This window comes from Cucumis melo, chromosome 11 (assembly GCF_025177605.1).
Source record: "Cucumis melo cultivar AY chromosome 11, USDA_Cmelo_AY_1.0, whole genome shotgun sequence".
Taxonomy (NCBI): Eukaryota; Viridiplantae; Streptophyta; class Magnoliopsida; order Cucurbitales; family Cucurbitaceae; genus Cucumis; species Cucumis melo.
The window spans coordinates 27,236,071-27,263,871 of NC_066867.1; the positions used below are offsets into that span (position 1 = coordinate 27,236,071).

Sequence of the window (27,801 nt, forward strand, 5' to 3'; positions counted from 1 at the left end):
AATACTGGATGTGAAGTAGTGATGAGTTTTAATAAAAGTAGTGCATATACTAACTTTGGATGAAGTCAAAATTTTCCAGTTTACCACGTGTTTAATGATAATTCAACTAACCTCTTGCTAACACATACCTGTGTTAATTGAAATATGTTATAAACATTAGAGAAAGAAAACAGGTTGCAAAAATTAAATCGACTCGGTCTAGCGTATGCATTATTAAAATTGAAAACGTGGGTAAATTGTTGAGTCTTGAGGTAGAAAGTTCAGAAACAGATTATCGTATGGACTCTACACAAGAAAAAATATATATAGTTTACATGGAAAAGACCACATAAAATTAACACATGGCAATCTAAAAAAATAACCCAGGACACTGGACAGAACAAAATTATTCAAAAAACAAGCAAGAGCTAAAAGATTATCCCACCATTACATACACTACAAAACATTCTTATTACATTGGGTAATATTAAAATAAACACTAAATTTAAAGCCCTGAATCCTAAAAAAATTCACAAGCTTCCAACGCTCCACAATGCTGCACAACTCGGAAGGTGATTTTGATCAAAACAAATGAACCATAAAAGAATTATCTGAAGAGAACCATTTCTTTGTGAACAACAAGCCAGAACCAACAAGCACACTTCCGATCAGAAAACACTGAGTTCAAGTTCTTTTGGATCAAAATCTGATGCTTTATTAGCATCTTTTTCGCCATCAGTGGTCTGGAAAAGAGGCGCTTCGAGCTCGGGAGGATTCTGCAAAACAATCAGATATGTTAGGAAATGAAGCTTCTCATTAAGATGTCTCTTGAGGTTGAGTTTTGAGTTTACCATGCAACGGACGAGCGCCCAATTGACGCCTCGGAAGAAAGGATGTCGTTTGATTTCACTGGCTCCTTCTCGAGAACCTAATCGATTTTTGGGGTCTCTATGCAATAACCTAAAAATTAACTGCTTTGCATTGAGACTAGCCTGAAACACAACTCTCACATCTTAGATTTGTATATACATAAGAATATAAAAGACTTTCTAAACATTGATATATTTAATAGCGAGTGAAAAGAGATTTAATGAGCTCAGATAACTTTAAAAAAGTATTTACCGATATACTTCTTGGAAATTTAAGATCCTTATGGAGAATGTTGGCAAAGGTCTTTTGCCTTGTCTTCCCCCTAAAGGGTGTGTATCCATAAAGCATTTCATATAGAAGGATGCCTGAATTATAAACCATAAAGGAACACAAATATTATCAATCGCAAGAGATCATAATGAGTTTATAAGGAGTTGAGGCAACTTGTTTCGTCAATCAGAGGATTTTTGGTTCAAACACTATAGATTGTGGAATGGGTTGCTTTACAATTGAAGGTTGGTTCCTTATTCGCTGATTTTGGATGTTTTAACTAACGGGTGGCGGTTGACCTTTCCTGTTGGAAGATTTTAGAGTATGAGATTGATTGTTTCTTTTCAAGTTTCTCAATGCTAGTTCATCAAAAGCTTCTTTCTTGGACTGTACTTCGTGCATTGTCGAAGAGTTTTCAGTATGCTTTGTCAGCTATTTGTTGGTTGTTCTGACGATGGTTTTCCGGATTTCTCTGGTAGTTGTTGTAGTAGCCATCGTTTTTTTCCGCTAAAGACCAATGGTTGATTAAAGTTGTTTGAAAGTTTTTCTTTGATTTTGAGTTTTTATGTCCTAAATTTTGTGGTCATTTTCATTGCATCAGTGAGAAGTTGTTTCAAGAAAAAAGAAATATAGAGAACATAACGAAAATTACCCAAAGCCCACCAGTCCACGGCACTAGTATGGCCAGCCCCAGTAATGATTTCCTACAAAAGGAAAAAAAAAGGTATAGGATTTGTTGTTTCGATTTGAAGTTTGCGAATGAAGTAATTATCCTCTTATCTTATTAGTGGAAAAGAGTTGTACAAACCGGTGCTATATACTCTTCAGTTCCAACAAAGGAGTTCGAAGCTCGCATTGGTTCGGCCATAAAGATCGGAGTCTGTTGAGCTTTTGATTGTTTTTTCTTCTCATTTGCTGTTGGAAGCAAAAGCTGCAGAGTTGCAGAATTAACATCAAGAAAAGTCCTATGACTAGTAAATGAAAACTTTATATCGTTCAAAGATGATTGGTGATCTTAAATGCTTAATAACTCAAGTCTAAAACGTTTGGTATACCTGAGGTTTACAAGAAGTCAAACATGACAAATCAAAATCCGTCAAGGCAACGTGGCCGTTGCTCTGGAGTAGAACATTCTCAGGCTTTAGATCTCGATAAATTATCCCTGAAAGAACAGAGATAAAATTCACAGCAAGAAACATGAAGGTTCACTTTATCACCTCCTCAATCACTGACAAGACCTTACCTTGACAATGGAGATACTCCAATGCCACGACAACTTCAGCAGCATAAAATCTATCGAGGAAGGAACGTAATTCTGGTCAACAAATTTCTAAGATTTTGATTTTTGTTTTCGAAAATTTTGCTTTTTTTTTTTCTCTAGTTTTTTTAAAATGACTTTCAAACATTGAAATTCTTTCCATAAACTTGTTTTTGTTCTTTAAATTGGACTAAGAACTTAGATACATCTTTTAAGAAATGAGGAGATTATACTAAACAAATAGTGAGTTTACCTAACAGCATCTTCCTTTATGACCTTTGTGGGTTGTCTGTCCAAAAGCAGAAAGAGTTCTCCACCAGGGCAGTAATCAGTTATAAGACAAACATGTGTTTTTGTCTGCACAATTGCTCAAATTTTTTTAATTTAATTTATTACACCATAGAAAACCAATGAGAAGGTAAATAAAGAAATCAATCAACAGTCTGTTTAGTTTTAACAGCTAAGCTGTTCTACCTGCTGTCAACGTTTACAAACATTTAGGTAGTTTTCGGAATATATCTAACTTCCTAACCTGAAACGAAGCGTATAACGCAGGAAGAAAAGGATGATCCAGCATGTCGAGTATTTCCCTTTCGGCACAAGCTCTATGCACCTAGCAAAACATAACAAGGATCCTAAAGCAAAGTAAAAGAAATCCAAAATAGCTACACTTCTAAATACTTTACCTATCAAATGAAGCATTAAAGAGAAAATCTTCCTCAAATATCGACTCAACTACTTTGAAATCCTATATATTTCTTTCAGATTCTTCCACAAAATATTGCAATGCTTCCGAATTTCAATGGATCCACCAGAGAAAGGAAAGCATATCAAGGTCTCATTCACTTCCAGGAGTAAAGTGAAATGTCTTTGAATTTCTAATATGAACCAAGGGAAAATACTGATGAATTTAAATCAAATTATTTCAAAACCTTGTTGCGGTTGAGCATGACACCCTTATCCATTGCCTTCATTGCAAAGTATTGATCAGTCCCACACAGTTCTACCAAATGCACACTGCAGCCAATAATGTAAACAAGTTCAATAGTGATTTGTGCTCACTATTGATACACGGGTTTGTTCGAAAAATTAACATCGATTAATTCTGAACAGAATCAGTAAAAATGGGGGGAAAACGAACCTGCCAGTATCACCAGATCCCAAAGGCTTCACTGGCTTGAAATGTTTCAGTCCTATCTGTTCTCCGCTGTCCAAAATCTGTAGCACAGAAGAAGAGAGCATCAGTTTTACTAAACTGACAATGGCAGAAATTTAAGAAAACATTACACAACGAGCTGGCTATAATGTAAAAAATTAAAGTATCTAGAACTTGGAAGACATACGAGTCTGGTTGCAAGAAGGATCAAATTACTTTTGAAAGTATTTACGTTTTGAAGGTGATATAATTCAGGCAAAGAGAACAGAGCAAAATGAATAATACCTTCTGGATAGCTTTCCAAGAAGGACTATCCTTTCTGTGAGGTTTTGGTTGAACCAACTTAGAATGATTTGCCCATAAATCTTCTGGTGTCTGTAAGTTGCAGAAATTTCGTGTGAGAAACAGAAACGTTCAAATTGTTGCAACAGATGCATACAAGAATTCGTCATACCAAATTGGCATCAGGAAGTTCTCTGGCTGCCAAATCAACATTTTCAGCAGTTTCTTTTATCTGCCAGTGGACAACAAGCAACACGTCAAGTTAAATGAATTGCAAGCCATACTTCAACGTAGAGTACTTTTTACTCATCGTGTGCACAATTCAATTATGAATGCAGATAATCTTAAAGCATGGTGAGATTCATATTAGAGACAACCAACCAGTTTTTCGCCCTCCTTTGCAGTAGTTTCCGCTATGCAATTGCTTAGTGGTTCCACATGTTGACTACCGTCGAGTTGAACTCCAATAAAATATTGGACTTCACCCTGTTTGCAAAAGCAAGTACTTACTAACTATAGCCATGTTATTCATAAAACAGCATCTTGATATCCATACGATACAAGATATAAATATCAAAAGTTAACAAGTCAACTTCGTATAGAATCTCATCTTCGGAAAAGGGTACCTTCTGGTCACGCATAGGTTGTAGATGAAACAGGTTCCAAAACTTCTTACCTGAATTCAGATTCAAAAACAAAAACAGAAAGAGTCTTGCATAACTCGAACAAACATCAAAGTAACTAATGAATAGCTCCCCATCCAAAGCCAGCTTATTGGAATTCACAGATTCCATGAAGAACAAGCATACCACTTTTTGTGTAGTTAATAAGCTGCACTGTAACGTCTGTTTGATTGTCGATTGCATCTCTTATTTTCTTGACGGTTGCTCGATCGGTTTCAGGACCTTGTAGAAATCTACAACATACATAATAATAACAGATATTGTAAGTTTGATTCAACTACAATTTCCATAGTTATATGATCCAAATCATTTGAGGAACCATCTAAAGTGAAGAAGTTTGAGCATACCTGCAATTTCTTCCCAAGATTTCTTCTCTACTGTACTCGGTTAGCTCCAGAAAGCTATCAGATGCAAATATCTGAATATGAATAATAAACAATTAACTCCCTTAATACTTTCATTAATCATGTGTTACTTAAAATCAATATAAGAGTTGAAGTAAGAATCTTACAATGGGATTGTCAGGCAATCTAGGATCAGTAATCACAAAGTTCTTTTCTATACGTTCAAGGGTAGTAGCTAAATCAATACCCTTCCTCATTTCCCTCTGCCTTACTTTGTCGTCAACACTATCGGGTCTAACATCGTCATCGGACTCATTATCGTCATCCGAACCTTCTTCAATGCCAAAGCTTTCTTCAACATTTGATTGACTTTTCCTCATAATCCTTTAACCATAAGACAGAAATCATATGAGAAAATCCTAAGTCTAAATTTGTATTTAATGAGAGATATCTGTGCAGGCCACTTAAAACTCACAAACATACCATTTTAACTATGAACAAGTTATCTGTCTTTAACATAGTAAAAGAGTTGAATTCAGAATCAGTTTTGGATGATTAATTCCCATACTTTTTTTTTTAATTTAAACGTATTGCTTAAATTACCTTCGATTTGATAAGAGTTTTAAATCATGTAGACAAATTATGAGGTGTTGATAAATAAAATGAATGTTTGAAATCCAATTATTAGTTAGTTTGTAAACAATTAAACTAAATTTGTTTCTTCCTAAACTATTTCTATAAAATCCCCCCATTATTATTTACTTGTGATTATTAATTAAATTTAAATGATAAATTTCAATTTCAAATAACTAACATAAAAATTTTAAGAAAATAAAAATAAATACTGAATTTTTAGTTTACATAAACTCAATTTAAATTTCTTCAATTAATTAAATAAATAAATAGCCAAATGAATCAAAATATTTATAAAAATAAATAAATTTTTAGATGATGATGAATGACAATATTATAGTTTTTAACTTTTTTTTTTCCTCTTTTAATAAGTTATTAATATAGTTGATATCAATTTTAGCAGCTTACAAACACTTGTCATGAAGTGTATGAAAATTCATATTTTTCTTATAACAAGTAACAACTAAATGGAGCCTAATTATTATTATTAAAAAATTAATAATTGTCTTAATATATTTTTTCAATATGTATAATTAAATTAAAATTTAAAGGACTAAATTTGTGAGACTAAATTTTTGTAAACTGTTATTTTAGAAAGAGCAAACATATACATCCTACCCACTTAATCATTTTTTCGAAAAAAAAAATAGTTGAAATGTGCCAAAATTTTAATTAAGTGCAACCAAAGATATTTTCCATTTTTCAAAAAAGAAACCCTGAAAAATTAATCTTTAGAAAAAAGAAAAAAAAAACCCTCATAAATCAGTGTTATTTTTTTAATTTTTTTTAAGTTTAAACCAGTCAATTTGTTCGTGGCAAAAACAAACGCTTAATTGTTCCATAAGTTATAGATTATTCTAAGTAATAAAACTTCTGAAAAATACTTGCAAATATACCAAAATATTACGATTTATCTGTAATAAACTATTATACGTGACTATCTGTATCATGATAGACACAAATAGTAATCTATCACAATCTATATTGATATTTTGCTATATTTTGTAAATATTTTAGTTCATTTTGCTATATTTGGAAATAATCATTTGTTAATTAACCGTTAAATATTTAGATTTTATTTATTAAAAATAAAACTCTTTTTTTTTAATCTTTCTAAATATAAAAAAATAAACCAAAATAATTATAAAATATAGCAATAAACACATTACAACATCAGTTGTTTTTACTATACTTGAATTTTTGAAACATTTTGTCATTTAAAACAACTATTTAAAAAGAAATAGTACAAATCTTCATACCAGGAAATTTTCATACCAGAAAATTTTGAAACAAAAAGAAGAGAAACTTTTATTACAAAAAAAGATGTTAGATTATAATAACTTAAGGAAGAATGATAAAAAATAATAAATTTGACAAACTATTTATAAAATATAGAAAAAATTTAAATAATGTCAATAATATATATTGATAGAAACTAATATAGTGATTGATAGACAGATGGATAGAATCTAAAATTTTACTGATTTATTTTACTATAAAAGTAAATGCAGAAGTTGTAAGACTTACCAATTAAATATAAAACATATACTATTCTATGGAAATACATAAAACGTACCCCATAAAGGAACGACGGGTAGACTTTTTGGGTTTTTTGTCGGGCAGCTCATTAATACGCTGCATCGACCTTCTACTTCCTCCCTGCGATCTTCCACCGGTTGGAGGTGCTGCACTCTCTGACTTTCGTCTCACCATCGTACTCGGTTCAATTCTGTCCTCCTCATCGTTACCCCCGTCACCCCCGCCGCCGGACTTTCTAAATAACCTCCGGTTCATAGATTCACTTAGAGCCCGAGGCCTATGTTCACTTACAGACCGAGGCCTTTTCACCGCCTGCACAAGCTCCGTTACCGAACTCGTTGCCATCTCCTTTTGACGGGCTGCCATCAAAATTACCCATTTTTTAATGCTTTTCTTAGTTCAGACAATTTACTTACCCTTTGATTTAGCTAAATTTTATTCATATGTTGGGAAACCATTCCAAATTTTCAAAATTAAAGGAACTCTTTTTTTTTTTTTTGTTTTTATGTTAAAATGTTAAATAAAATAAAAAAGAGTATGAACTATTATAGTAGAAATTTTTCGGTTACTTTAAGAGGGGTATTCACATTTGTTCTAGATAGATGGTTACAGATACTTTAGAACTACTAAAATAACACACTTATCCCCGCCATAGTATTTAACTTATATAAAATACTAAAATAGAGTTACGTCAATCAATATTTTTTTTTCATTTTGTTATATTTGAAAACATTTTAATTTTAAAAAGAATAATTTCTTTTTTTTTCTTTTTCTCTTCTAAGGTACAAATAAATCAAAATATTAATAAAAAAACAGCCAAACATTACTAAATGACTGTGACACACAAAAAAGACATTTGTATAAAAATATCATAGGTAAGTTGGAAGCTTCCACAATTAGTTCCTATTCTCTATCAGTTGGGCTACCAATAAACATCAAAATAAATTAGATGGGATGGAAGTTATGAAAATAATGGGGTCCCAAATAAAATAATGAAGGGAAGAGAGAGAAAAAGGGAAAGAAAAGAAGAGGAAAAAAGAATACCATCATAGCGAATCAATGATTCTGGCAATCCATTGGGACGTAGCATCTTATCCTTGAATCCTTCCGTGTGTTTGCTTACCTCCACTTGCATTCTGCCACCTCACCCACACATACTAAAAATCAAACTTCTTTATACTACTCAGCTTCGTTGTTATCTAATACATCTCCTACTAATGTCATATTAATATATATATATATATATATTCACTATAATTCAATTTTCCTTCCAGAAATTTAAAAAAGAAATTTTCAAAAATAAACAACCCTAAATTCCAAAAAAAAAAAAAAAAAAAAAAAAAAAACTAAAATCTAATTTGATAACCAATTTACTTTTTTTTTCAAAAATAAAACCTATAGAGTCCACTTTCACCTCTCAATTCCTATGTTATACAGTTCAATATCCATTATTGTTTTAAAAAATAAACATAAACAAAAAATTAAAAATAAAAACTTCACAATTATTTTCAGATTTTGACTAAAAAAACTAAACGTTGAAAATCAAATGAAAAGAAGAATCCTAAATTTAAAACATCAAAATCCAAAAACAAAATAGTTATCGATAGATCATCAAATGGAGTCTCTTAACTGAGAAGAAAAGGTCAAAGATAAAGCATCTCATTATCTCCTAATAAATTCACACTTAAACCAAAATTCTTTTTTCATTATCAATCACAGTCCATCAAAGATGAAATGGTGAAGAAGAAGATCTAACAAAAAGTGGAGAAAAAGAAAGGCCCACATTCCATCACAATCAAGCATTGAATCAATAAGCAAGATGGACAAAGACAGGTACCCCAAATGGACAATAATAATAATATACAAAAATTAAATGAAAAAAGTTAGTTGATAATTTAATTATTAGAGGGACTTGGGAAAATACCTACTTCTAGTTCATCATGTGATATGTTTTTTCTTTTGTAAGTTGCAACATAGATCAAACTCTTTCATCATAACTACTTGTATTTTTGGCAATTCCCCATATGCCAAAATCTTCCTCTTCATCAGACATTGATCATATCCAACTCACACTGCCTCCTTATTTCATGGCTTTGGAATTTTTTTTCCATAATTGAGTTTTTCTTTTCTCACTCTCAAAAAAAACTCGAAAAGTACACTCTCGTGAATTCATATCCATATCTTGTCACTCCTTTTATAGCTATATCACTTCAAAGCCCTATTATGAAATTACTGTTCAGTCCTTAATTGAAACATCACGAAAACTTTTGTCATAAAGGAAGTTGTACATAAGTGCTAAAGTTACATAGAGTTTAGACAAAAAGCATTGATGTTTAAAGAGATAGTGGCTGTTTGAATAATTTGTTTTTGAGTTAAAATTCACTAATTAAAAAGGCAAATGGTTAAAAGTTTAGTGTGGTTGTATCAAACATGAACTTCCAGTTCAGATTTGTGAGAAATCCGATCAAAAAAACACAAACTTCAAAGTTCATAAATGAAACTTGTAAGTTAACCAAAAGTGCTTCTAAATGAAATCAAAGCGGTCATTCCTAACATGTTCTTAAACTGACTCATTCCAACAAGACAATGACAATTTTTCTCACAACTAAATGAGTAAACAAAGCATCGTGAGTTCATAAACATTTAAATTTACAATCGGCCACTCAAAATAGAATTATTGTACCTCCTTCTTCAACCTACCGCTAAAGGGGTCATCAAAAGTGAATGGGTTCAATTCATAGTGGCTAAGTCACCTACCAAGAATTTAATATACTAAAAATTTTCTTGACACCAAATGTTGTAGGGCTAACGAATTGTCTCGTAAGATCGGTTAAAATGCACTTACTTAAGCTAACATATATATAAAACTAAATGAGTGAGTAGATGTGAAGAAGATTAAACAGGGAGAAAATGCAGAGAATTGAAAGGCAAAGACAGGAAGGAAATAGAAAAAAGTAAATGAAAAATCAGAAGAGGATGTGAGGGAGAAATGAACACTGACCCAATAAATTTGAGAACTTTGCCATCATCATCTTTGATTGGTGAAATAGTAAGAAGGTTCCAAAAAGGGGTCCCATCTTTCTTGTAATTCAACAACCTCCCACAGTAACTTGTCCCAGCTTGTAAAACTTCTCTGATCTTAGCCACATCTTCTGGGTCTGTATCTGCACCTTGTAAAAATCGACTGCAATATCCAATTCCAATATTTCCCATTTTAATTTGACCCTTAAACTTCTTACTTTTTTTATTCTTTTATTTGAAAAAAAAATATTCTCTACCTTCCAACTTCATAAGTTCCAAGGCTTTGTTGTTCCTTTAGTTTTTTATCTTAAAAAATTAAACCTATAATAAACCACTGCTTTCAGATATAAATTTATACGTTTTGTTATCTATTTTCTACGAATACTTTCAAGAATCAAACAAAGTTCAAAAAAGTAAAACCAAAATGGTTTGTGTTTTTAATATTTGACTGTAAATGTAAATGTTTTCTTAGTAAAAATTATAAATTAAATGAAAATGGAAAAGAAAGAAGTATAAATTAAACAAAAAAAAAAAAAAAAAAAAAGAAGGATTATTTGAGCTAACCATTTTGTTTTTTTAACATAATACCTATTTTGTCTCTAACAATAGTTTTCATTTTAGATCAGGGAAAGAGTTGAGTTCTTAACCAAATTCCAAAAAACAAAACAAGTTGTTAAACATAGTTTTTAAATTTTTGTTTTCTTTTCCTAAAGAAATGGCAAAAGGTTGATGACAAGATAAACAAAATTTAGAAAGGAAATCGGTGTTGTTTAATTTTTAAAAATTAAAAACAAAAAAAGTGATTACCAATCAGAGGCTTGATTTTTTATTTTTGAAATTCGTGTTTTGTTCTTTCGAATGTCTTTCATTCTCATCCAATTTATAAAAACAAAAACTACTATAGTTGGTTACCAATTTGAGTTTTCAAAAACTAAAAATCAAAGAATTACCAAATAAGTAGAAGTACAGTAATGCACTTCCTCCAACTGTCAATTTCTTTCTTCAATTTGATAATTACTAAACTCGTTCTAAAAGCTAAAGGATGAATTCAATAGAAACTTGTTTACAGACATCTTTATAGTTTATATAGAAAGTTTGGCTTGCTGTTTCTGAAATTTGAAATCGAACATTATTCAGGAAGAATAAGAAAACCTATAAATGGATCTTTGTTGAAAGAAAACAAAATTTGAAACAGCAAAAATTGGGGATTCGAAGAAGAAACTCACCAATTTCTTCCAATAACTTCCTTGGAAGTATAGCCAGTCATCTTGAAAAATCCAGCACTAGCATACATAATAGGATAATCAGGTTTAGTAGCATCAGAAACCACAAATGTTTGTTGAAATGTCGACAAAGCGTCTTTTAAGTCTTCAGAAACTCTCGGAATCCCCCTTTCTCTTGCCCCTTCTTCCGACATGTCGCCCGAACTCCGCACCGAATTATTCGAAGTCCTTCGGGAGTTTTCCTGTTTTGTATTCTGTTCATCGCCGCCCGAAGTTCTAACCCCAACGCCCTGCGGCTTCCCAGTTTCCGTATCGGTTTTCAGTACCAATCCCCACTCGGCGGCGCGTAAGGCGGCGGAACCCACTTCGTCCGCGGATTGCGATTGCGACTTCCCCGACGTCGATTTTTCGCTCAGAATCGCCGAGATGGTTTTTTGAGCGAGTGGGGATGAGGGTTGTGGGGAAGGGTTTGAGTCCTTGAAAGCCATCCATGACGTAATCTCCTCGCCGGTTTTACTCGGCGGTTTAGCGGCGAGTTTGGTTGAATCCGATTCAGCACTGCTACGTGGCTCTGCCCAATTGGGCCACGTTGGGTTCGTCCGAGGGATGGAATTGATCGATCGGGACGAGTAAGTGGAGGAGGGATTGAAAACCTCTAAGGATCCTCGCGAGTCCCGAGGGAATGGCGCCAGTGGGGAGGACTTGGGCGCTGGTTTATCCAACGGTTCCATTGGAACTCTGCATGAACATTCACAATATCAAAATGTGGAATTATTTATAAAAATGTGGAATTATTTATATATAAATCATCAAATTTAATTACTTTAAAACAACATTAATTAACTATACTAGGTTGGGGAAAAATATAAATCATTTTTAAGAAAAAAAATATCATGTAACCTATCCTATAAAACCCGATTATCTTCTTTCTTTCTTTAATTCCTAATTATGACTTTTATTTTCTTTTTCTTTTTTTTTTTTTTCTTTTTTAAATGTGAAGATAGATAATTACAAAAGTGAAGTGAAATTGATAGATATTGAGGATTCAGTGGAGATAAATGAAGAGTTGTTGAGGTGGAATCTTGATATGGTTGTTCTTATGTGGAGTAGTCATGGAAGGGTAGGAGGGTAGATATGAGACGACGAGGTGTTGTTGATTTGATGGAGGATGAGTTATGGCAATTAATTAAAAGAATTATTTGAAGGGTATTAAAGTCATTTCAAAGTCAATTGCATAAACTGTCTCTGTGGTAGTTGGCCGGACACAACACTTCAAGTTCAACTCAATCTATTCTACCCTCCTTTTATCTTGGAGCCTAGTATATTCAAAAAATGAATAAACAAATGCAAGCTCCATATTCACAAAATGTATTTAAATAAGTTCAATTATCTTTTCTTTCTTAAATTTATGTTAGAAATATTTACATCATTTTTTATACGATTTAAATAAAATACTTTATTATCTTTTAACATGTTAATTGTTGGATCCCTTCAAAATTTATAAATATCCATATATATATATATATATATATATATATATTGAAAGAAATGTAATCTTTTGATATCATGTTGTTTGAAATTATTGTTTTTCAGAATTAAAATAATTAAACCACCTTTTTATAAATGGACTTCCTAGATATAAGCATGGGTTAATTAAAACAAATCTCTAAATCATGTTTTTTTTTCAAGAAACATTTGTGATTGTGTTTAGTAAAAATTTGTAAACAAATTACTAGGATTAACTTTTTAAATCACATATTCTATCGCACCATCTTTATTATAACTCATACAAAAATATCTATAAAACTAAAAAAGTACACAAAACCTCTCAAAGAGATACAATATTAAGAGAATTAATTTACCTTTGCATACTAAAGCTTGTTTTTCTTAATCATAGTTACTACTACTACAAACTAATTATTTTAAACCTAAGTCAAATCTCAAACAAAAACTTTAATGACTAGTAGTCATAATGTAAAGTCACAATAATTAAAACTTCAATATGAAAAGGAGTATTAATAATTCATGAAAACATAATAAATCCATAAATTTCAGTTTATATGTTATGATCTTCTAGAATTCATAAATGAAGAACGTACAAAAAAGACAAAAAAACAAGTGATTTTTGCAAATTCCAGGTAACACTCACATCTATGTGGTTGTGAATTTTTTATCTTAGTTCATTGTGTTTGCTCCCATAGTCCCACTGGAAGACAAATAAAACTAGAGTCTATATTTGATATGACATAGGAAAATTGAGCTTGACAGCTAAAAAGTTGATGTGCAATCCACAAAACTGCCAAATTCAAAACCAAAGATCTTTTGGTTTTATGGTCAATATCATATTTCAGTATACACTATACTAACTAACGGATCTCGACTCTATGCAATCCAATATTTAATCCAATATTATAACATACATTTGAATAAGAGAAAGAAAAAGGATAGAAAAACAGTGAATTCAAGAGTGTCAAGGATATGATATTTGAAAAAACAAAAAATTCTTATAATGTGTATAATATTTGTTGGCCTACTACGTTGAAGATCATACATTTTGAAAAAAAATCAAATAATTTCACATTCTTTGTTAGATGGATACGGGTTATGGTTTACGCTTCATTAGTAGCCAATTAATTTGGAGTTGAAACTTTATTTTAGTTTAATATAGCAACAAAACTTATAAAAGGAAACTAATAATTAAAAAGAAAAAGAAAGATTTGCATTAAGAGGATATAATTTGATATTAAAAGAAGGGTTTGATTAATTTTGAATAGTAAGACGACTAATGTTAGGTAATACATTTTAGGCCTTCAAATTTAAGTACAGTAACGACTGATAGCTTACCTGGAAGAAAAACTGGTTTGAAAGTGGAAATGTGATAGAAATATTGAAGTGAAAAAGAAGGAACAAAGAGTGGCGGTGGGAGAAAGGGAAAATGGGACTTTTTTAAAAGCGCTTTTGGAATTAAAAAATGAAAGAAGAAAAAAGAATAATGAGTGGAAAAGGTTAAGGTTCTCCCATTCCTCAATGACCCCAAAATTTCACACATGATCACTTGTTCCAATCAAATTTCACAAACTTACGCTATATAATTTGTACATATCTCATTAATTCAAAGTTTGACACAATCATTTAAAAATGTATGGTATTTTTTGTGTGAAAAAAATAATTTGGTATATGTTCATGTAGATTAAGATAGGTACTTATATCAGCTTATTTATCAACTTCTTTTCAATTTAAGGTTTTTGATGGTTCAAATTTGATGTCTTCATTTTCAAACATCCATGACTGTTTTTGATATTATCATATGTGTTGCAAGTGATTCACTCATTTCATGGTAAGCCAAGAACAGATATTAAGTCTTAATTCATAAACCGAGACTAAGTAAAGGGCCAGGTAGGTTGTAGGGTTGTTTTTATTTGGTGAGAGTTTGAAAATGGAGATGGGGGGAGGAAGATGAAGACAAAGATGAATGGTTGGTGGATGAGATTTGAGTGAGGTTTGTGTGTGTTGTGAAGAAAGGCACATTGTGAGTTGTTGGCTCTCCCGACCGGTTCATCTCACTACCATTGGCCCTTTGTATCCCCTTGTCCCGCTGCCTCCCCTCTCACTTATTACTTATTACTTATTACTTACATTTGGATATGAATAATTGTTTTATTATTTAAACTTCTTTGATGTGATTTTTTCTTTTTAATTAATTGCATTCAAAACACTCTTCTACATAAAACTCATTTCGTTTCATATCATCAAGATTCAAATGGAATTCATTTTAGAGTGTCAAATTTTGAAATTTTAATTATACTTATAAAAACTATTAGTTAACTCAATAAGAAGGGTTTTATTACCAAAATCTCTATACTAATTGGTAATTAAATTACATGTCTAGATTCCTAAAATTTCTAAATAATTATCTCTATCTCCTACTATATGTACTTTAACTTTAAACATATTTTCTAAGTATCTAAATGCAAATTTAAACTAATTGTTCTTAATACTTATGTTGAAAAGTGTCCATTACTTCTTTCTATCAATTACTTTTAATTTTATTTCATAAATAAACCAACATGTATTATTAACAAATGGTTAAATTTAGAACTACAATTATTATTTTCAATATAGCAAAATGAATCAAAATATTTACAAAATAAAATAAAATATCACAATCTATCTACGGTAGACAATGATAATTCGTCAACAAATAATCATCTTCTTCTAAAAAAAATCGAAGAATTTTCCCATGTGGGAGGAAGGATAAAATAGTCAACATGTCAGATAAGATGATGAAGAACCCCTAAACTTTTGAGGTGGAATGTGCCTCGTTTAGTCAACTAAAAGAGAATCGAAAGATTCTACTCCACTCAATATATATAGTAGTCTATATTAATCTATCATGATATATCGTAAATAGATTATGATATTTTGTTGGGTAATCGTAAATATTTAAAAAAGCTTTGTGATTTAAAAAAGTTTATCGAATTAAATTATTATTATTATTATTAAGTTGAGAAAACAATAAAAAAAAAAAAGAAGGAGTGTTGAGAAGAGGACATCCTCGTCCCATCTCTATTTTGAAACAAGATTTTTGTATTATATATGTCCTATAGGGATGTTGATTCCTTTCAATGTTCTACCCCATATTGTGAAATTAAAATTGACATATCTATGTCTCAAAAAGAATCAATTCAAAATTATCTAATCTTTTTATCTCAAAAAACATAAAATATATATATATATATATGTGAAATGATTTTTGAAGATAAACAAACATATTGTAGAAGGCACAATCCACATTATGGACAAAAAAATTCCCTTCATAATTATTGAAACTTCGTTGTCCTAATAATGAAGGCTGAGAAACTATAGTCTATAATTTTGACACAATTATTATTCATCTTGTGACATTTAGGAATCTCATTCCATCATGAAGTAACATTATTTTCACATCATCAGTTTTCATATCACGTAAAAGTAGATTTTTTCAATGTGAGGGAGGGATATTACTTATAACTTTTGAAGAAATGCGAGAATGGATTTTTTAGTTATTTTAAAAATATTTAAACTTACGTTGTTCCGTTTATATTAAAGATATTTTTTAATCCTATTGTTCTCATGTTTAAGGGTATGGTTGAAGAACTATTCTAGCAGGGTTCCAATGTTTAGGGTTCTAATTTTTGTATTGTTCTAATAAAAGTTAAATAATTTTTATGGTTCTAATGTTTAAGGTTAAAGAGTAAGGTTGTTTCTTTATTTATTTTAAGAGGATAATAATTTCTTTATAAGGCAATGACAATAATTGACCACTGCAGAAAAAAAAAAAAAAAAAAAAAAAGAACAGCCTAGATAATAAAACTTATCACTAGAAGTAAAAACACTAATTATTAGCCATGAAAATTCCGCTATTACCCTCATAATTAACGTAATAACGTATATTTCTTTCGGAGATAATGGAAATTTAACGGTAGACAGCCACAGCCTCTCCCACAATATTTTTTTTTTCTTTCTTTCTTTATTAAGGATGGAATTAAAGAAATCAAAAATAAAATATTGATCGAATTTTTAATTTATAGAAATTTCGATCAATTATAAAACTAAAAATAAATTTAAACTAATAAATAAACGTTATATGATTTTTAAATAGTTAATATGTATATTATTTATATTATATTTACATTAGTAAATTTTTTCTATTAGTGCATGCTTTACGGTTTTTTACGATACTATGAAAATATCGATTTTGAATTTATGCGAATGTGAAAATATCGACAAAAATATAATACTATATGCTTCTATTATTTTCTCCAAATTCCATAAGAAATCAAATCTTGAGACACTGTCTTTTTCATTGTTTTCTAAACTAAAATTGATTAAATATCAACTATAATTTTTTCACACAAAAAAACGTCATACATAAATATTGTTGAAATGTCTTGAATATGTTATATGATGTTAAGAACAATCCAATACGTGAGTCTCGTTGTCAGTTCAATGAGCTAGGGTCCAAGGATTGCACGTCCTGGTGGGGTTTAGGGGCGTTGTCCTCAAAAGCTCTTTAGTTCTTTCGTAATTGTACATATGTAGTTCATTCACAATCTTGACCCTATATTTTAGAGAAGTGTATATCTTAACTCACTAATCTAATGGTGTCATGCAGTATTTTGAAAGAGTTCTTTTTAATAAAATTTTCTCTCTGTTTGTTGGCGTAGTTAAGACACGATTAGTGAACTAGGTATATTTGTATGTCGATGTTTACGTTTTTATTTTGCTTAATTGTTAATTTCGTAACAAATACGATCTTCATAAAATTATACGTAAGAAGGATTAAAAAAAAAATCTACTATAAAGCAGTAATAAACATTAATTTAAAAATTAGAAATAATTAAAAGCTAAAAGTGAAGAAACTATAGATGGCGGAATACCTAAAATGCCAATGGTGGAGTGGAGGAGGAGTGAAAGAGACGAAGGAGGGAGTGGAAGCCCCACATGTGGTAGGGCCCACATACCACGTGAAATTACCTTTTTTTTTTTCTTTCTTTCTTCTTCTTCTTGTGTTGTTGTTGTTGTTGTTATATTTCATTTAGCTTATCCGGTCACGGCTTTGAGTGTACAGATAGGATGGCCCAAATGTGGAGTCACATCACTTCATCAAAACCCCCCTTTCCTTATATTAATCTAACACATATCTACACACTCATACATATACAATATACAATATACAATATACAATATACAATATACATTTTATTTCTTTATTTATGTAGTTTTTAATTCGGCCCTAATATGGTCCCCTCCTCAACTGGCCGTGGTTGTTTGAGGTAGGTTTCCATGGAAGGCCGATGGAATCACATGCCTCATGTGCAATCACTAAAATTGACTACTAATGGACTCTGGCCCACCCTTCAATCCTCTGCTCCAATGGATCCGCCCATCAGTTTTTTCTTTTTCTTTTGCAAAAGTATTGAAATTAAAACACGCAATCCTCCCTCCTACTAGGAGGGATACTATGTTAGTTGAACTATGTCTAAATTGAGTATTCTCTTAAACCTATTTGATTTCTTTTTTTGATTGAGATGAAGCCACTTGATTATAATTATTCCATAGCCAAAACTTGTATCATCTACGTTACATCTAATTCACTAATAAACTCATAATTGATATTCATTCCCTATTCGAAGGTTTAATTTTTAAATTTCATAATAGTTGTAATAATAATACTTTAATAATAACAATTTTTATCTCACTCAATTGAACTTCTCCCTCATGCAACTGCTGCTAGAATCAAATTATAGTAAATACCTTCCAATTTTGTCACTTGTTTCAAAAGTACCAGCATATTTTCAAAAATTGTAATGTTCATCCATTTTTCTATATCTCAATCTTCATCCATTTCTTTTTTTAAATTATACTTCAAAGTTGTCAAAGTTCAAATGTAATAATGGTATTTTTGAAACTTTAAATTTAAGTTTTGAAAAATTACTTTTTTTATAATTTCACATAATTAGTAGGAATACTTACTCCTTCTTTTTTTTTCCAACTATTAGATAAAGAACAAAAATTGAAAGGAGAAGATAAATGGTTTTCTTATAAGCCATTGGTGAATTCCAAAAAATGCTAAATACGTGACAGAAAACTCTTAACACAATTTATGAAAATGTTGAATTCTGGGATTTGAGAAACATACTAATCGACAAATACCGTAAATCTACCACTCTATCAATTTTAAAATGAGATTAAAAACAATCTATTGACAAATATATAAAATTTTTCAAGAATGGGAAAGATCGGTATCAAGTTTCCATAATATTTTCATTGAATTGCTACTCTACTATGCGTTTCTGTTCTTCTATGTATATATATGGTACGAGTAAATCTGATTGATGTCAATGCATTCTATGGGGATAGTTCCGTAAATTGCCAATCTCTCATCTCCTTCAACTACTTGATTTTCAGTGAAACTAATCTTAGATTCCTAAATGGGGAAAAAAAACAATTTTCAATCGATCTTACTCGGTATTATCCGTGAATCTCGATCGCCAACGCTGGTTAGATTCAAAGGACTCGAAGCAATATGCATTCCAGCATCTCCTAAAACGGCAAGTTCGGTATGATCAACGTACTTCGGCACCTCCGGAAGCCGTTCCTTCTCATAATCTGCCCTAATTCCTCCATCCTTGATCACTAAATTCATGTGTTCGCATGAGAATAAGAGCACAAGTATTAGTAAATCGATTTAGAAATTACCTGATCAACAACAGAGGAGGCAAGAAAGAACAAGATGAAATCAAGAAAAAGAGTAAGAACTAGAAAATTCTTGATAAAATCAGAATCGGAAAGTGAAAGAAACAACTAAATTATATATGCAAGAAGAAACAGAAACGAATTGTCAACGGATGAGATTAATCGATTGAAGAAAATTATGTGAATGTACCTAAGAAACAGAATAATAATATTCTTGAGGAAATTTACCTGGATAAGATGACCACCAGAGAATAAAGAGAATGAGGAGCAGAATCAAAGGAATCAAATGAATCCAATGCACGTGGAATCTGTAGCGTGAATTGCGATCTCGCTTCCTTATGCTGAAACGAGGATCGGAAATTGGAAGAAGATCACCAGCGGCAGTGAAATCGTCCTCCATTGATGATCTTATTCCTTGAGGCTCTCGGGATGTGGTGGAGATCATTACGCTGCAATGATTGTCGGTTGTTGGACGGAAAGCTCTCTGCTGCATTTTTCAACAAGGGAGATAGAATGGAATTGGGGAAATGAGGATGTAGCGTTGATCATTGGGTTGGCCTCCATTAATTTTGTGTATGCTTCTTTGTATTTATATTCTGTTTGGTTTTGTTAGGCATTGGTTTTCGGCGGGAAACTTCACTATTCGTGCCGTGCACGTGATGATCTATATCTAAAACATGCACGTGATGATCTATATCTAAAACATTCTTTCAAAGTTTTAAAATCCTCTATTTATGACTTCAATTCAATTGGATCATTATAGTCTAGTTGAAAAAAATTCACAAACTAACGTTTTAAAAATTGGTATATCATATCAAAATTTAGAACTACATAAAACTAACTCAATCTAATTATTATTATTAAAAAGGAACCAAAAACGAAACCAATATATATAGAATCATAAATACAACTCAAACATGATCCTATCCCTTCATCCTACCCCAACAAACAATCCTATAGTGGGTCACATAATTAAAACCAATATGGATCCTACAGTGGGTTACATATAATTAAAACAATTCATACTTCTTAGGGAGATAGACCAATGAAAAAAAATATATATGATAATATATAATATATTCCAATTGGATAATTGATGTCTAATTATAAACTAATCACTCGTTCTTTGAGGATATTTTCGAGAAGCAAGAAAATTTAAAGCTGCGACAACTTCTGATATTGATGGTCTCATTGTAGGGTGTTCTTGGAGACACATTGCTGCAATGGCAAGAGCTTGATACAATCCTCTAATAGGAAATTGACCATCTAACCTTGGATCTGCCATTACTATAAATCTCTTTCGGTCTCGGTACAATGGTCTTGCCTACCAACACAACACAAAGAAAATACTAACTCAAATTTCAATCTTTTAATTTGTGTAACCTAATAAAATTATCACATTTTGTGAATTAACAAAAGTTAATATACTTACCAAATGTATATTACTACTTTTTTTTTTTTTTTTTTTTTTGTATGTTTGAGAGCTATATTTAGAGTATAATTTTTTTTAATTGTAGATAGAAACTACAAACTAAACCAAGAAATGAGTGGCCTACAATAAAAATCTATATTTTTATATCATTTCAGGTCATTATCACATCATTTCATGTTCTATTTTCACATGGAATTATACAAGAAATATTTATGAAATCCTTCGAGGATAATTTATAATATTTGAAAAACTAAATAATACTTTAAAATTTTTAAAAAGAATAACAAAGAGAAAAGTTGGTGAATTTTCTTTTGCTTGATGACTTAGCCTTACGGGAGAAACATACTTTTAAACGCTACCATTTCTTTAGAAAACATCAACATTTCAAAACTATCATATCAATCGAATAGAAAATCACTAAAATTTTAAACAATAACTAAAACAGTACAATGAAATAGTGACTTGAACAATGTTGCAGACATAGTTTACATTTCAGGTCATCCGTTTTTAATAATCGATTCTAATTGTTTTTCCCACATTTTAACGGACATCTACTCCTACTACTACTACGTCAGTCTTAAAATAAATATTAATATATGAAAATAATTTGGTTAAAAAATAAAAATAAAATAAAAAAAAAATAAAATAAAAACTCACCCATGCTACCAAACTGAGCTCATTTGAAGGTCTGGTATGATCGATAGCTTTTCTACCGGTGATGAGTTCCAATAAAACAACCCCAAAACTATAGATATCAGATTTGAATGTCAATTGGCCAGTCATTGCATAATCTGGTGCACAATATCCGTAAGTGCCCATAACTCTAGTAGACACATGAGTGTTATCACCACTTGGACCAACTTTTGCTAGCCCAAAATCTGAGAGCTTTGCCCAATAACCTTCACCCAACAAAATATTTGAGCATTTTAAATCTCTATATATAACTGCTGGACTCATTTTGTTGTGTAAATATTCCAATCCCTTCGCTGCTCCTACTGCTATATTCATTCTTGTATTCCAATCAAGCACTTTTTCCCCTGCTGGAACATCTACATATACATACATATATATATATATATATATACCCACAACCAAATCAAACTCTTAATTACTCATTGAGCATTAATTAATATGGAAATAATATATTTTTTAAAAATAAAAAGTCTAATGGTTAATTTGAATCATATAACTTTGTATAATTTACCTTTAGAGCACGTTTATGTTTATTTAGAGTGAGATTCACATTAATAAAATCACTTTTGTCTCGTTCAAAATTATTTTATTTTTTTTTTTTTTTTAATTTTACAATATATGTTAATATTTTTAATTTGATTTGCTATATTTGCAACTCTTACTCCATATGTGTTGAAAAAAAGTAAGAAGAATTAAAGAACGTACCGTGCAAATGTCTATCCAATGATCCTAATGGCATGAACTCATAAACCAACAATCTTTGGTCACCCTCAACACAATAGCCTATCAATTTGACAAGGTTTGGGTCATTGGCCAAACTTAATGTTACAACTTCCACCATAAATTCTCTTATTCCTTGACCTCGACTCCGATCAAGTTGCTTTATAGCTACAAGCTATATCAAAATTATTAGAGTCCAACAAACAATATATCGATATCAATTTCTCTTGCTTTCTTTTCTTTTCTTTTTCTTTACATGTTAAATTATCAATCATAACTTCACTTTAAAACAATTTAAAAAATTGTATCATTTATTTAGAAAATCCTTATATACTCACGCAAGTGTTTCAAAAATATTATTGAAGTACATAAATGGTGTGCTAATTACCGTTATAAAGAAAGAAAGGTTAGATTACTGCATTATTTTAAGTTATTATATTACGTAGAAATTTCTATTCCAAAGATAGTTTTGAAATATTTATGAAAGTGCAGGGGTAATATTACAACTTTATCCAATATAAGGTAATTTCAAAGTCAAGTGTAAGATTAAAAGGTATTTATTAATATTTTTAGTTAAAAAAAAAAAAGACTCTTTCATTTTGTTTTAATTATTAGAGTAAACTTATAAATACTAATTTTTATCTTTTTATCATTGAAAATTTATTTTGGTTTTTAGAATTTAGCTATTCATATATTTAAATACTTTTAAACACAAAAATCATGGTAAAAGATTAAATTATGGCAAAGGTAATAGAAATTGGTATCAACGCATAGTGTTTATAATATAGATATTAAGTGCGTAGAAACATTTTTGAAACATTATAGCTATGGTAAAACCTATCATTGATATATTCTAAGAATTAGACATAAATTTTTTATATATCTAAAAATTCTTTTGTATTATGTGCTAATAGATATGTTTATATCTACCCGTTTAGCAAAACAATCACAAATTTTAAAAAGTATATCATTATTAAAATGAAACTTAACTGGAACAAGATTCTTAAGATCCACGGTTGTTGTATTAAAATTATTTAAATATCATATAATTACATGGCATTTGATGAATATGTATATATTATTTTTATTAGCTAGAGTGGATGAATTTGAAAAGTGATAATTAAAAAATGTACCTTGTTAATTCTTCTCAAATGGCCCTTGTAAACTTTGCCAAATCCTCCTTCACCTAGAAAGCAATCCGACTTGAAATTTCCTGTTGCTTCTGCTAACTCATGGAATGTAAATGTTCTTACCTCTTCCTTTGCTTTTGCTTCACTACAAACCCCTTTGTTTATATTTGAACCCAACCGGTGGTCATTTTCACAGACCACCTCTTTTGCTTCTTCCCTTGTTTTTACTTTCAATTCCCTTCTTACTTTTACTTCATTGGCTGGGTAATACATAATTCATGATTAGCAAAAGCAACACCAACATGGATTCTTCCTTGTTTCAACTTTTTATATAATAAAAGAAAATGAAGTCGTGAAGTAAAAAGTGTTCTTTTACCTTTTTCTTTATTATTATTATTATTATTATTATTATTAAAGCACACATCAAAAATTTTTAAAGAGATATTTGAGACAACAGCTATTAGATTTATAATATAAGAAGTTATTAAGTCGTGAATTTAATTAATGTTCTTTAGTCTCGAATTTTCAGTACTTTTGTTGTACACTGCTTTGACTAAAAATTTAACTTTATAAACACTGATGTCTATGGACTCTGGACTATTTTTAGAACCATGCTCACATGACATAGATTAAATTAAGAAAATTAGGTAAAATTATTTATTAGAATTGTATAGAAAAATGTTTATGATATACTCTTTCAGCCAACTTAGTGTAAAAGTTTGCTCTTGTTTTATAAGATATGAACAGAGGAGTCCACTACCGACCTTAAAATCAATAACAATGGTTTTATGTCATTTGAATCATGCTTATATTATTGTACCTTCAACTAAATTCAAATTATTGGTTTTACGGATCTTATAAACCATGCAAAAATTCAAACAATGTAAACTAAAAGTTTAGAAATCCAATTCTTCTGTTATAATATTGGTCTTCGCAAATTAAAATCTTTACATCGAAGATTGGCTGCGTTTTGGACAAAGATAAATCTCTAAAAAAAAAAAGAATTGTGCACCAGAACCTCCTTTGATTGATGCACAAGAAAAGCAGAAATCCCAATATTTCCAGAATTTGAAAGACAAAATAGAGGCAAATTTTTAACAGATTGGGTAAAATTTTCTTTTCCAAGCAAACATAAAAGAAACAGAATCAATCATAAAATTTTATGTGAGAAATTTCTTTTTACTTTCATGAGAATTGTTCAATCCAAATCTAAAAGCACACTAAAAGTAATCAAGAAATAAAATTAAAATAACCAAAATCAATCGTAAATTAAAAATTGTCCCTATTGAAGGACATTTTCTGGACCCATGTGGGGGAAGGGAACAATATCAAAACGACAACGCTTCAGCCTTCAAACCAAATGGACCCCTTGAATAAATTTGAAAATGAGATGAAAATTACCTGAAGAAGCTGGTTGAATGCTTTGTAATTTGCTCCCTAATAATCTTTTCCTTTGTTTTTTGATATGGCTAAAGCAACCCATTTTTCCAGCCCAAAAGTGAAGCCAATCAACAACAAAGACAAGAAAAGGAGAGGAGTTCAGAATTATCTAAGGAATTTATTATAATTAACTTTTTTTTAAAAAGAAAAAAATAATAATTATTAGTGAATTTGATTACAAGACGCGTAAACAACTATAATGTTTGAGGTTATCATACGTGGAAAAGTATTTGTGTGCCACGTCAGTGTTAGGGATTTGTTTAATGAAGAAAATTTGGTTATCTAATGTCAGGATTTGTTGGTAGTATGAGATTTGTTCTGTGGGCTTACGTGGCGTGGGTTTGATTGTGCCCAACTATTTTGTTGCTGGGTTGCAAAACAGATCTTTGTCCTTTTCTGTAGGTAAAAACGCTCTCGTCCAATGTGAGTACGCGTTTGACGCTGAGAACGCGGTCTCCCACGCTCGCCGTTTACTTGAGAACTCCCGTGTGAATAATTGACAGGAAATGACTCACTCGGGACCTTCACCCAATCTATAGATATACTGACCTTGACAATGATATATGTATATATTGACAAAATACATTTTTTATCTATAAAATTTCAAAAATCAACAATCTAATTTCGAAGATTAAAATGTGTGCATAATACTTTTATTAATATTTTTATTGTTTTTTAATGAGTTAAACTTTCCTTCTCTTTTTCTTTTTCCTCTCTCCACTTTCCGCCTTTCTCATTTCTTTCTCCCCTTCATCTCTCTAAAACCAGAAGCCTCCGTATGAAGCAAAACTCATTTCACGGTAATCGGTTGAAAATTCAATTTTATTATTATTATTATTATTTTACTTTTCATATATAAAAGAGTATTAGTTTATCAAAAAAAAAAAAAAAAAAAAAAACAAATTAACTGCTTACAGAACATAAACAAAACGTAATATTTGTTTTTGTGAACAAATTTCTAAGTAAAGTTTGTTTGCTTTCGAATTTTTAATGATTGTCGTCATTTGTAGTTCTCACTGTTTAAAAAATCATCTGTTAAGTTTAGACATTAAATTCTGAAAACAACCGTTGAAGCATCATGCTTTGGCAGTAGCCATACCCTTCGTCACTTGTATAGATCACAATATTGAACATTATTCGATAAAATATAGACTAATTGGTGAAGAAATGGCAAGGGATGTGGAATATTATTGATTTAGGATTTTTAGAATCTAAGATACAATTAGGTTCAGCATTATCCAAACTGAAAACCAGTTTTGCTTCTGTATATCATAAATATAATAAGCTTTGAGAAAATGGTGATCGATGGGTTGAGAAATAAAAAACTATTTTCATTTAACAATATCAGTTTTTCAAAATTTTGGGAGGAAGGTGCTTTCGTGAGAGAGAGAGAGAGAGAGAGAGGAGGGGGAGGAGAGGAATGGTAAGGGAGAAAGAAAGAGAAGAAAGTAGAAAACTCCACCTCATTAAAAAATGCAATAAAAATATTACTAAAAATGTTACCTCATTTAAAATGTGTAACTTAATATGTCATATTTGTTTTTTTCTTAGTAAACTAACAGTCAACTTACTACAGAGACTGTTTAAAAATATTTTTACAAATCATTTTAAAATTTCACAGACCAAATAGATACTGATCTCAAATCCCATGATTGATTTTATAAGAAAAATACTTACACCATTTATTTTCATGCTTTGTGTTAAATTATTTAATTAAATTTTGTAATTTAGCAAATTATCTGTATTTACTTTACTAAATGGTGTAATTATTTGTTTGATGTAATTGAAGAGAAAGAGATGCACTAGAGTATTACATTTTTAAAGTGTATCCAAATATTACTTTAATACAAATGTTAAAGTGAATAGTGATAAAATGTCGATATCGATAAATATCTTTTAAAAAATTATAAAAAATCATTAACATTTTGTTGGGTTGAGGATTACAAAAGGGGAGACTCAAAGCTCAAAAGAAAAGGTCAAAACATTTCGAAGGGTGGGGTCGACAAACCAGACGATGCATGTTTACCATTAAAAAAAATCAAATTAGATTTTAACCTGCACTCTATAATATAGAGCATAAAAAAAGGTAGTCGACATTATTTCTTTCTTTTTCTTTTTTTTTTACTTAAATGAATTAGTAACTATTTGTACTATCTTAGGAAGCGTTTGGGCTACAAGCTATTTATAGTTTGTGTTTGAGATATAAATTTATCTTAATTTATATTGTAATAGTAAGTGTTTGAGGTGTAAATTGTTTTAGTTTAAGAAACAAATAATAAACACAATAGTGAACAATAAAAACTACAATAAATAGCGTTTTGAAATAGTATTGATTGTATTTACTATATCTAGAAGTGGATATTATAATCTTATGATAATCCCTGAACACTCCCTTAAATATCAAAGTATAGTAGGCTTGACACTATCACTAGTACTGTGATCGTCTTTTATGCAAATCTCCTTAATTAAGACAACTCAAAAATCAAATTAGGGATAGAGGACTAAATGCCATAGCCAAATTAACCGAAATAAATCTAAAAAAGAACGATATCTAAACTGCAACTCATTGCTTATTTGAGTAGGTTTCGTAAATTTTTCAACGATATAAATTCCTTGCCATGTTAACGTCAAATCAGTGAAAGTGTAAGAAATATTGGAATGTAAAAATTAATACAATTGAAGTAGAAATAGAATATTGATTTAGAATTTTTCAAATTTACTAAATTTATGTCGATGCAGATGAATATTCAAGCTGATTAGATGATTGTTTAAAATAATAATTTAGTAGTTTTTATTTCTACCGTTTGTTTACAATAATTTTTAATGTAAGTTATTTATCTTTTCTTAATAAATGCATATCTTCTGAAATAATAGTGAGTGTCTTTGTTGA

General features: G+C 30.3%; 3 protein-coding genes across 6 annotated transcripts; all 3 read right to left on the bottom strand.

The window, feature by feature from the left end:
- Positions 1-259: 259 nt before the first annotated feature.
- On the bottom strand, positions 260-14,162 carry LOC103501896 (phototropin-1). Of its 2 annotated transcripts, none has more exons than XM_051079157.1 (23): positions 14,103-14,162; positions 11,262-11,996; positions 10,016-10,198; positions 8,059-8,150; positions 7,052-7,373; positions 5,010-5,226; positions 4,846-4,916; positions 4,625-4,731; positions 4,442-4,491; positions 4,197-4,301; positions 3,988-4,047; positions 3,819-3,908; positions 3,519-3,595; positions 3,310-3,394; positions 2,910-2,990; positions 2,631-2,734; positions 2,363-2,412; positions 2,175-2,281; positions 1,928-2,050; positions 1,772-1,823; positions 1,102-1,214; positions 831-971; positions 260-755 (listed from the first exon to the last, which is right to left on the bottom strand). In XM_051079157.1, the coding sequence occupies exons 2-23, from the start codon at positions 11,987-11,989 to the stop codon at positions 648-650; spliced, it is 3,066 nt and encodes a 1,021-aa protein (XP_050935114.1). In that variant the 5' UTR covers positions 11,990-11,996; positions 14,103-14,162; the 3' UTR covers positions 260-647. The 2 variants fall into 2 exon arrangements, with proteins under 2 accessions (XP_050935114.1, XP_050935115.1); XM_051079158.1 differs by lacking the exon at positions 14,103-14,162 and adding an exon at positions 12,271-12,404.
- Positions 14,163-17,579: 3,417 nt separating this feature from the next.
- LOC103501898 (uncharacterized) lies at positions 17,580-20,235 on the bottom strand. 3 transcript variants are annotated; one of them, XM_051079143.1, is made up of 3 exons: positions 19,725-20,235; positions 19,266-19,436; positions 17,580-18,247 (listed from the first exon to the last, which is right to left on the bottom strand). In XM_051079143.1, exons 1-3 carry the CDS (start codon positions 19,987-19,989, stop codon positions 18,123-18,125), a joined length of 561 nt encoding a protein of 186 aa, XP_050935100.1. In that variant the 5' UTR covers positions 19,990-20,235; the 3' UTR covers positions 17,580-18,122. The 3 variants fall into 3 exon arrangements, with proteins under 3 accessions (XP_050935100.1, XP_008463865.2, XP_050935101.1); XM_008465643.3 differs by having other exon boundaries at positions 17,580-18,244; positions 19,725-20,228; XM_051079144.1 differs by having other exon boundaries at positions 17,580-18,165; positions 19,725-20,225.
- Positions 20,236-20,400: 165 nt separating this feature from the next.
- LOC103501897 (probable serine/threonine-protein kinase PBL5) lies at positions 20,401-25,010 on the bottom strand. The gene is made up of 5 exons (XM_017047614.2): positions 24,873-25,010; positions 23,475-23,731; positions 22,327-22,516; positions 21,586-21,977; positions 20,401-20,820 (listed from the first exon to the last, which is right to left on the bottom strand). The coding sequence occupies exons 1-5, from the start codon at positions 24,952-24,954 to the stop codon at positions 20,608-20,610; spliced, it is 1,134 nt and encodes a 377-aa protein (XP_016903103.2). The 5' UTR covers positions 24,955-25,010; the 3' UTR covers positions 20,401-20,607.
- Positions 25,011-27,801: the final 2,791 nt, after the last annotated feature.

Bases quoted from the DNA above. Each gene is read 5' to 3' on its own strand.
- LOC103501896 (XM_051079157.1), bottom strand. From the start codon at position 11,989: ATGGAACCGTTGGATAAACCAGCGCCCAAGTCCTCCCCACTGGCGCCA. The intron at 10,199-11,261 runs GTGAGTTTCTTC...TGGATATTGCAG, and splicing joins GAAGTTATTGGAAGAAATTG to TCGATTTTTACAAGGTGCAG. The intron at 3,596-3,818 runs GTATTATTCATT...TCTGTGCTACAG, and splicing joins CTTGGAAAGCTATCCAGAAG to ATTTTGGACAGCGGAGAACA.
- LOC103501898 (XM_051079143.1), bottom strand. From the start codon at position 19,989: ATGCAGCAGAGAGCTTTCCGTCCAACAACCGACAATCATTGCAGCGTA. The intron at 19,437-19,724 runs GTAAATTTCCTC...ACATGAATTTAG, and splicing joins CTGGTGGTCATCTTATCCAG to TGATCAAGGATGGAGGAATT. The intron at 18,248-19,265 runs GTAAGATCGATT...TATCCCTCCTAG, and splicing joins AGATTCACGGATAATACCGA to TAGGAGGGAGGATTGCGTGT.
- LOC103501897 (XM_017047614.2), bottom strand. From the start codon at position 24,954: ATGGGTTGCTTTAGCCATATCAAAAAACAAAGGAAAAGATTATTAGGG. The intron at 23,732-24,872 runs GTAATTTTCATC...TGTATTACCCAG, and splicing joins CATTCAACCAGCTTCTTCAG to CCAATGAAGTAAAAGTAAGA. The intron at 22,517-23,474 runs GTACATTTTTTA...ATTTTGATATAG, and splicing joins ATTTGAGAAGAATTAACAAG to CTTGTAGCTATAAAGCAACT.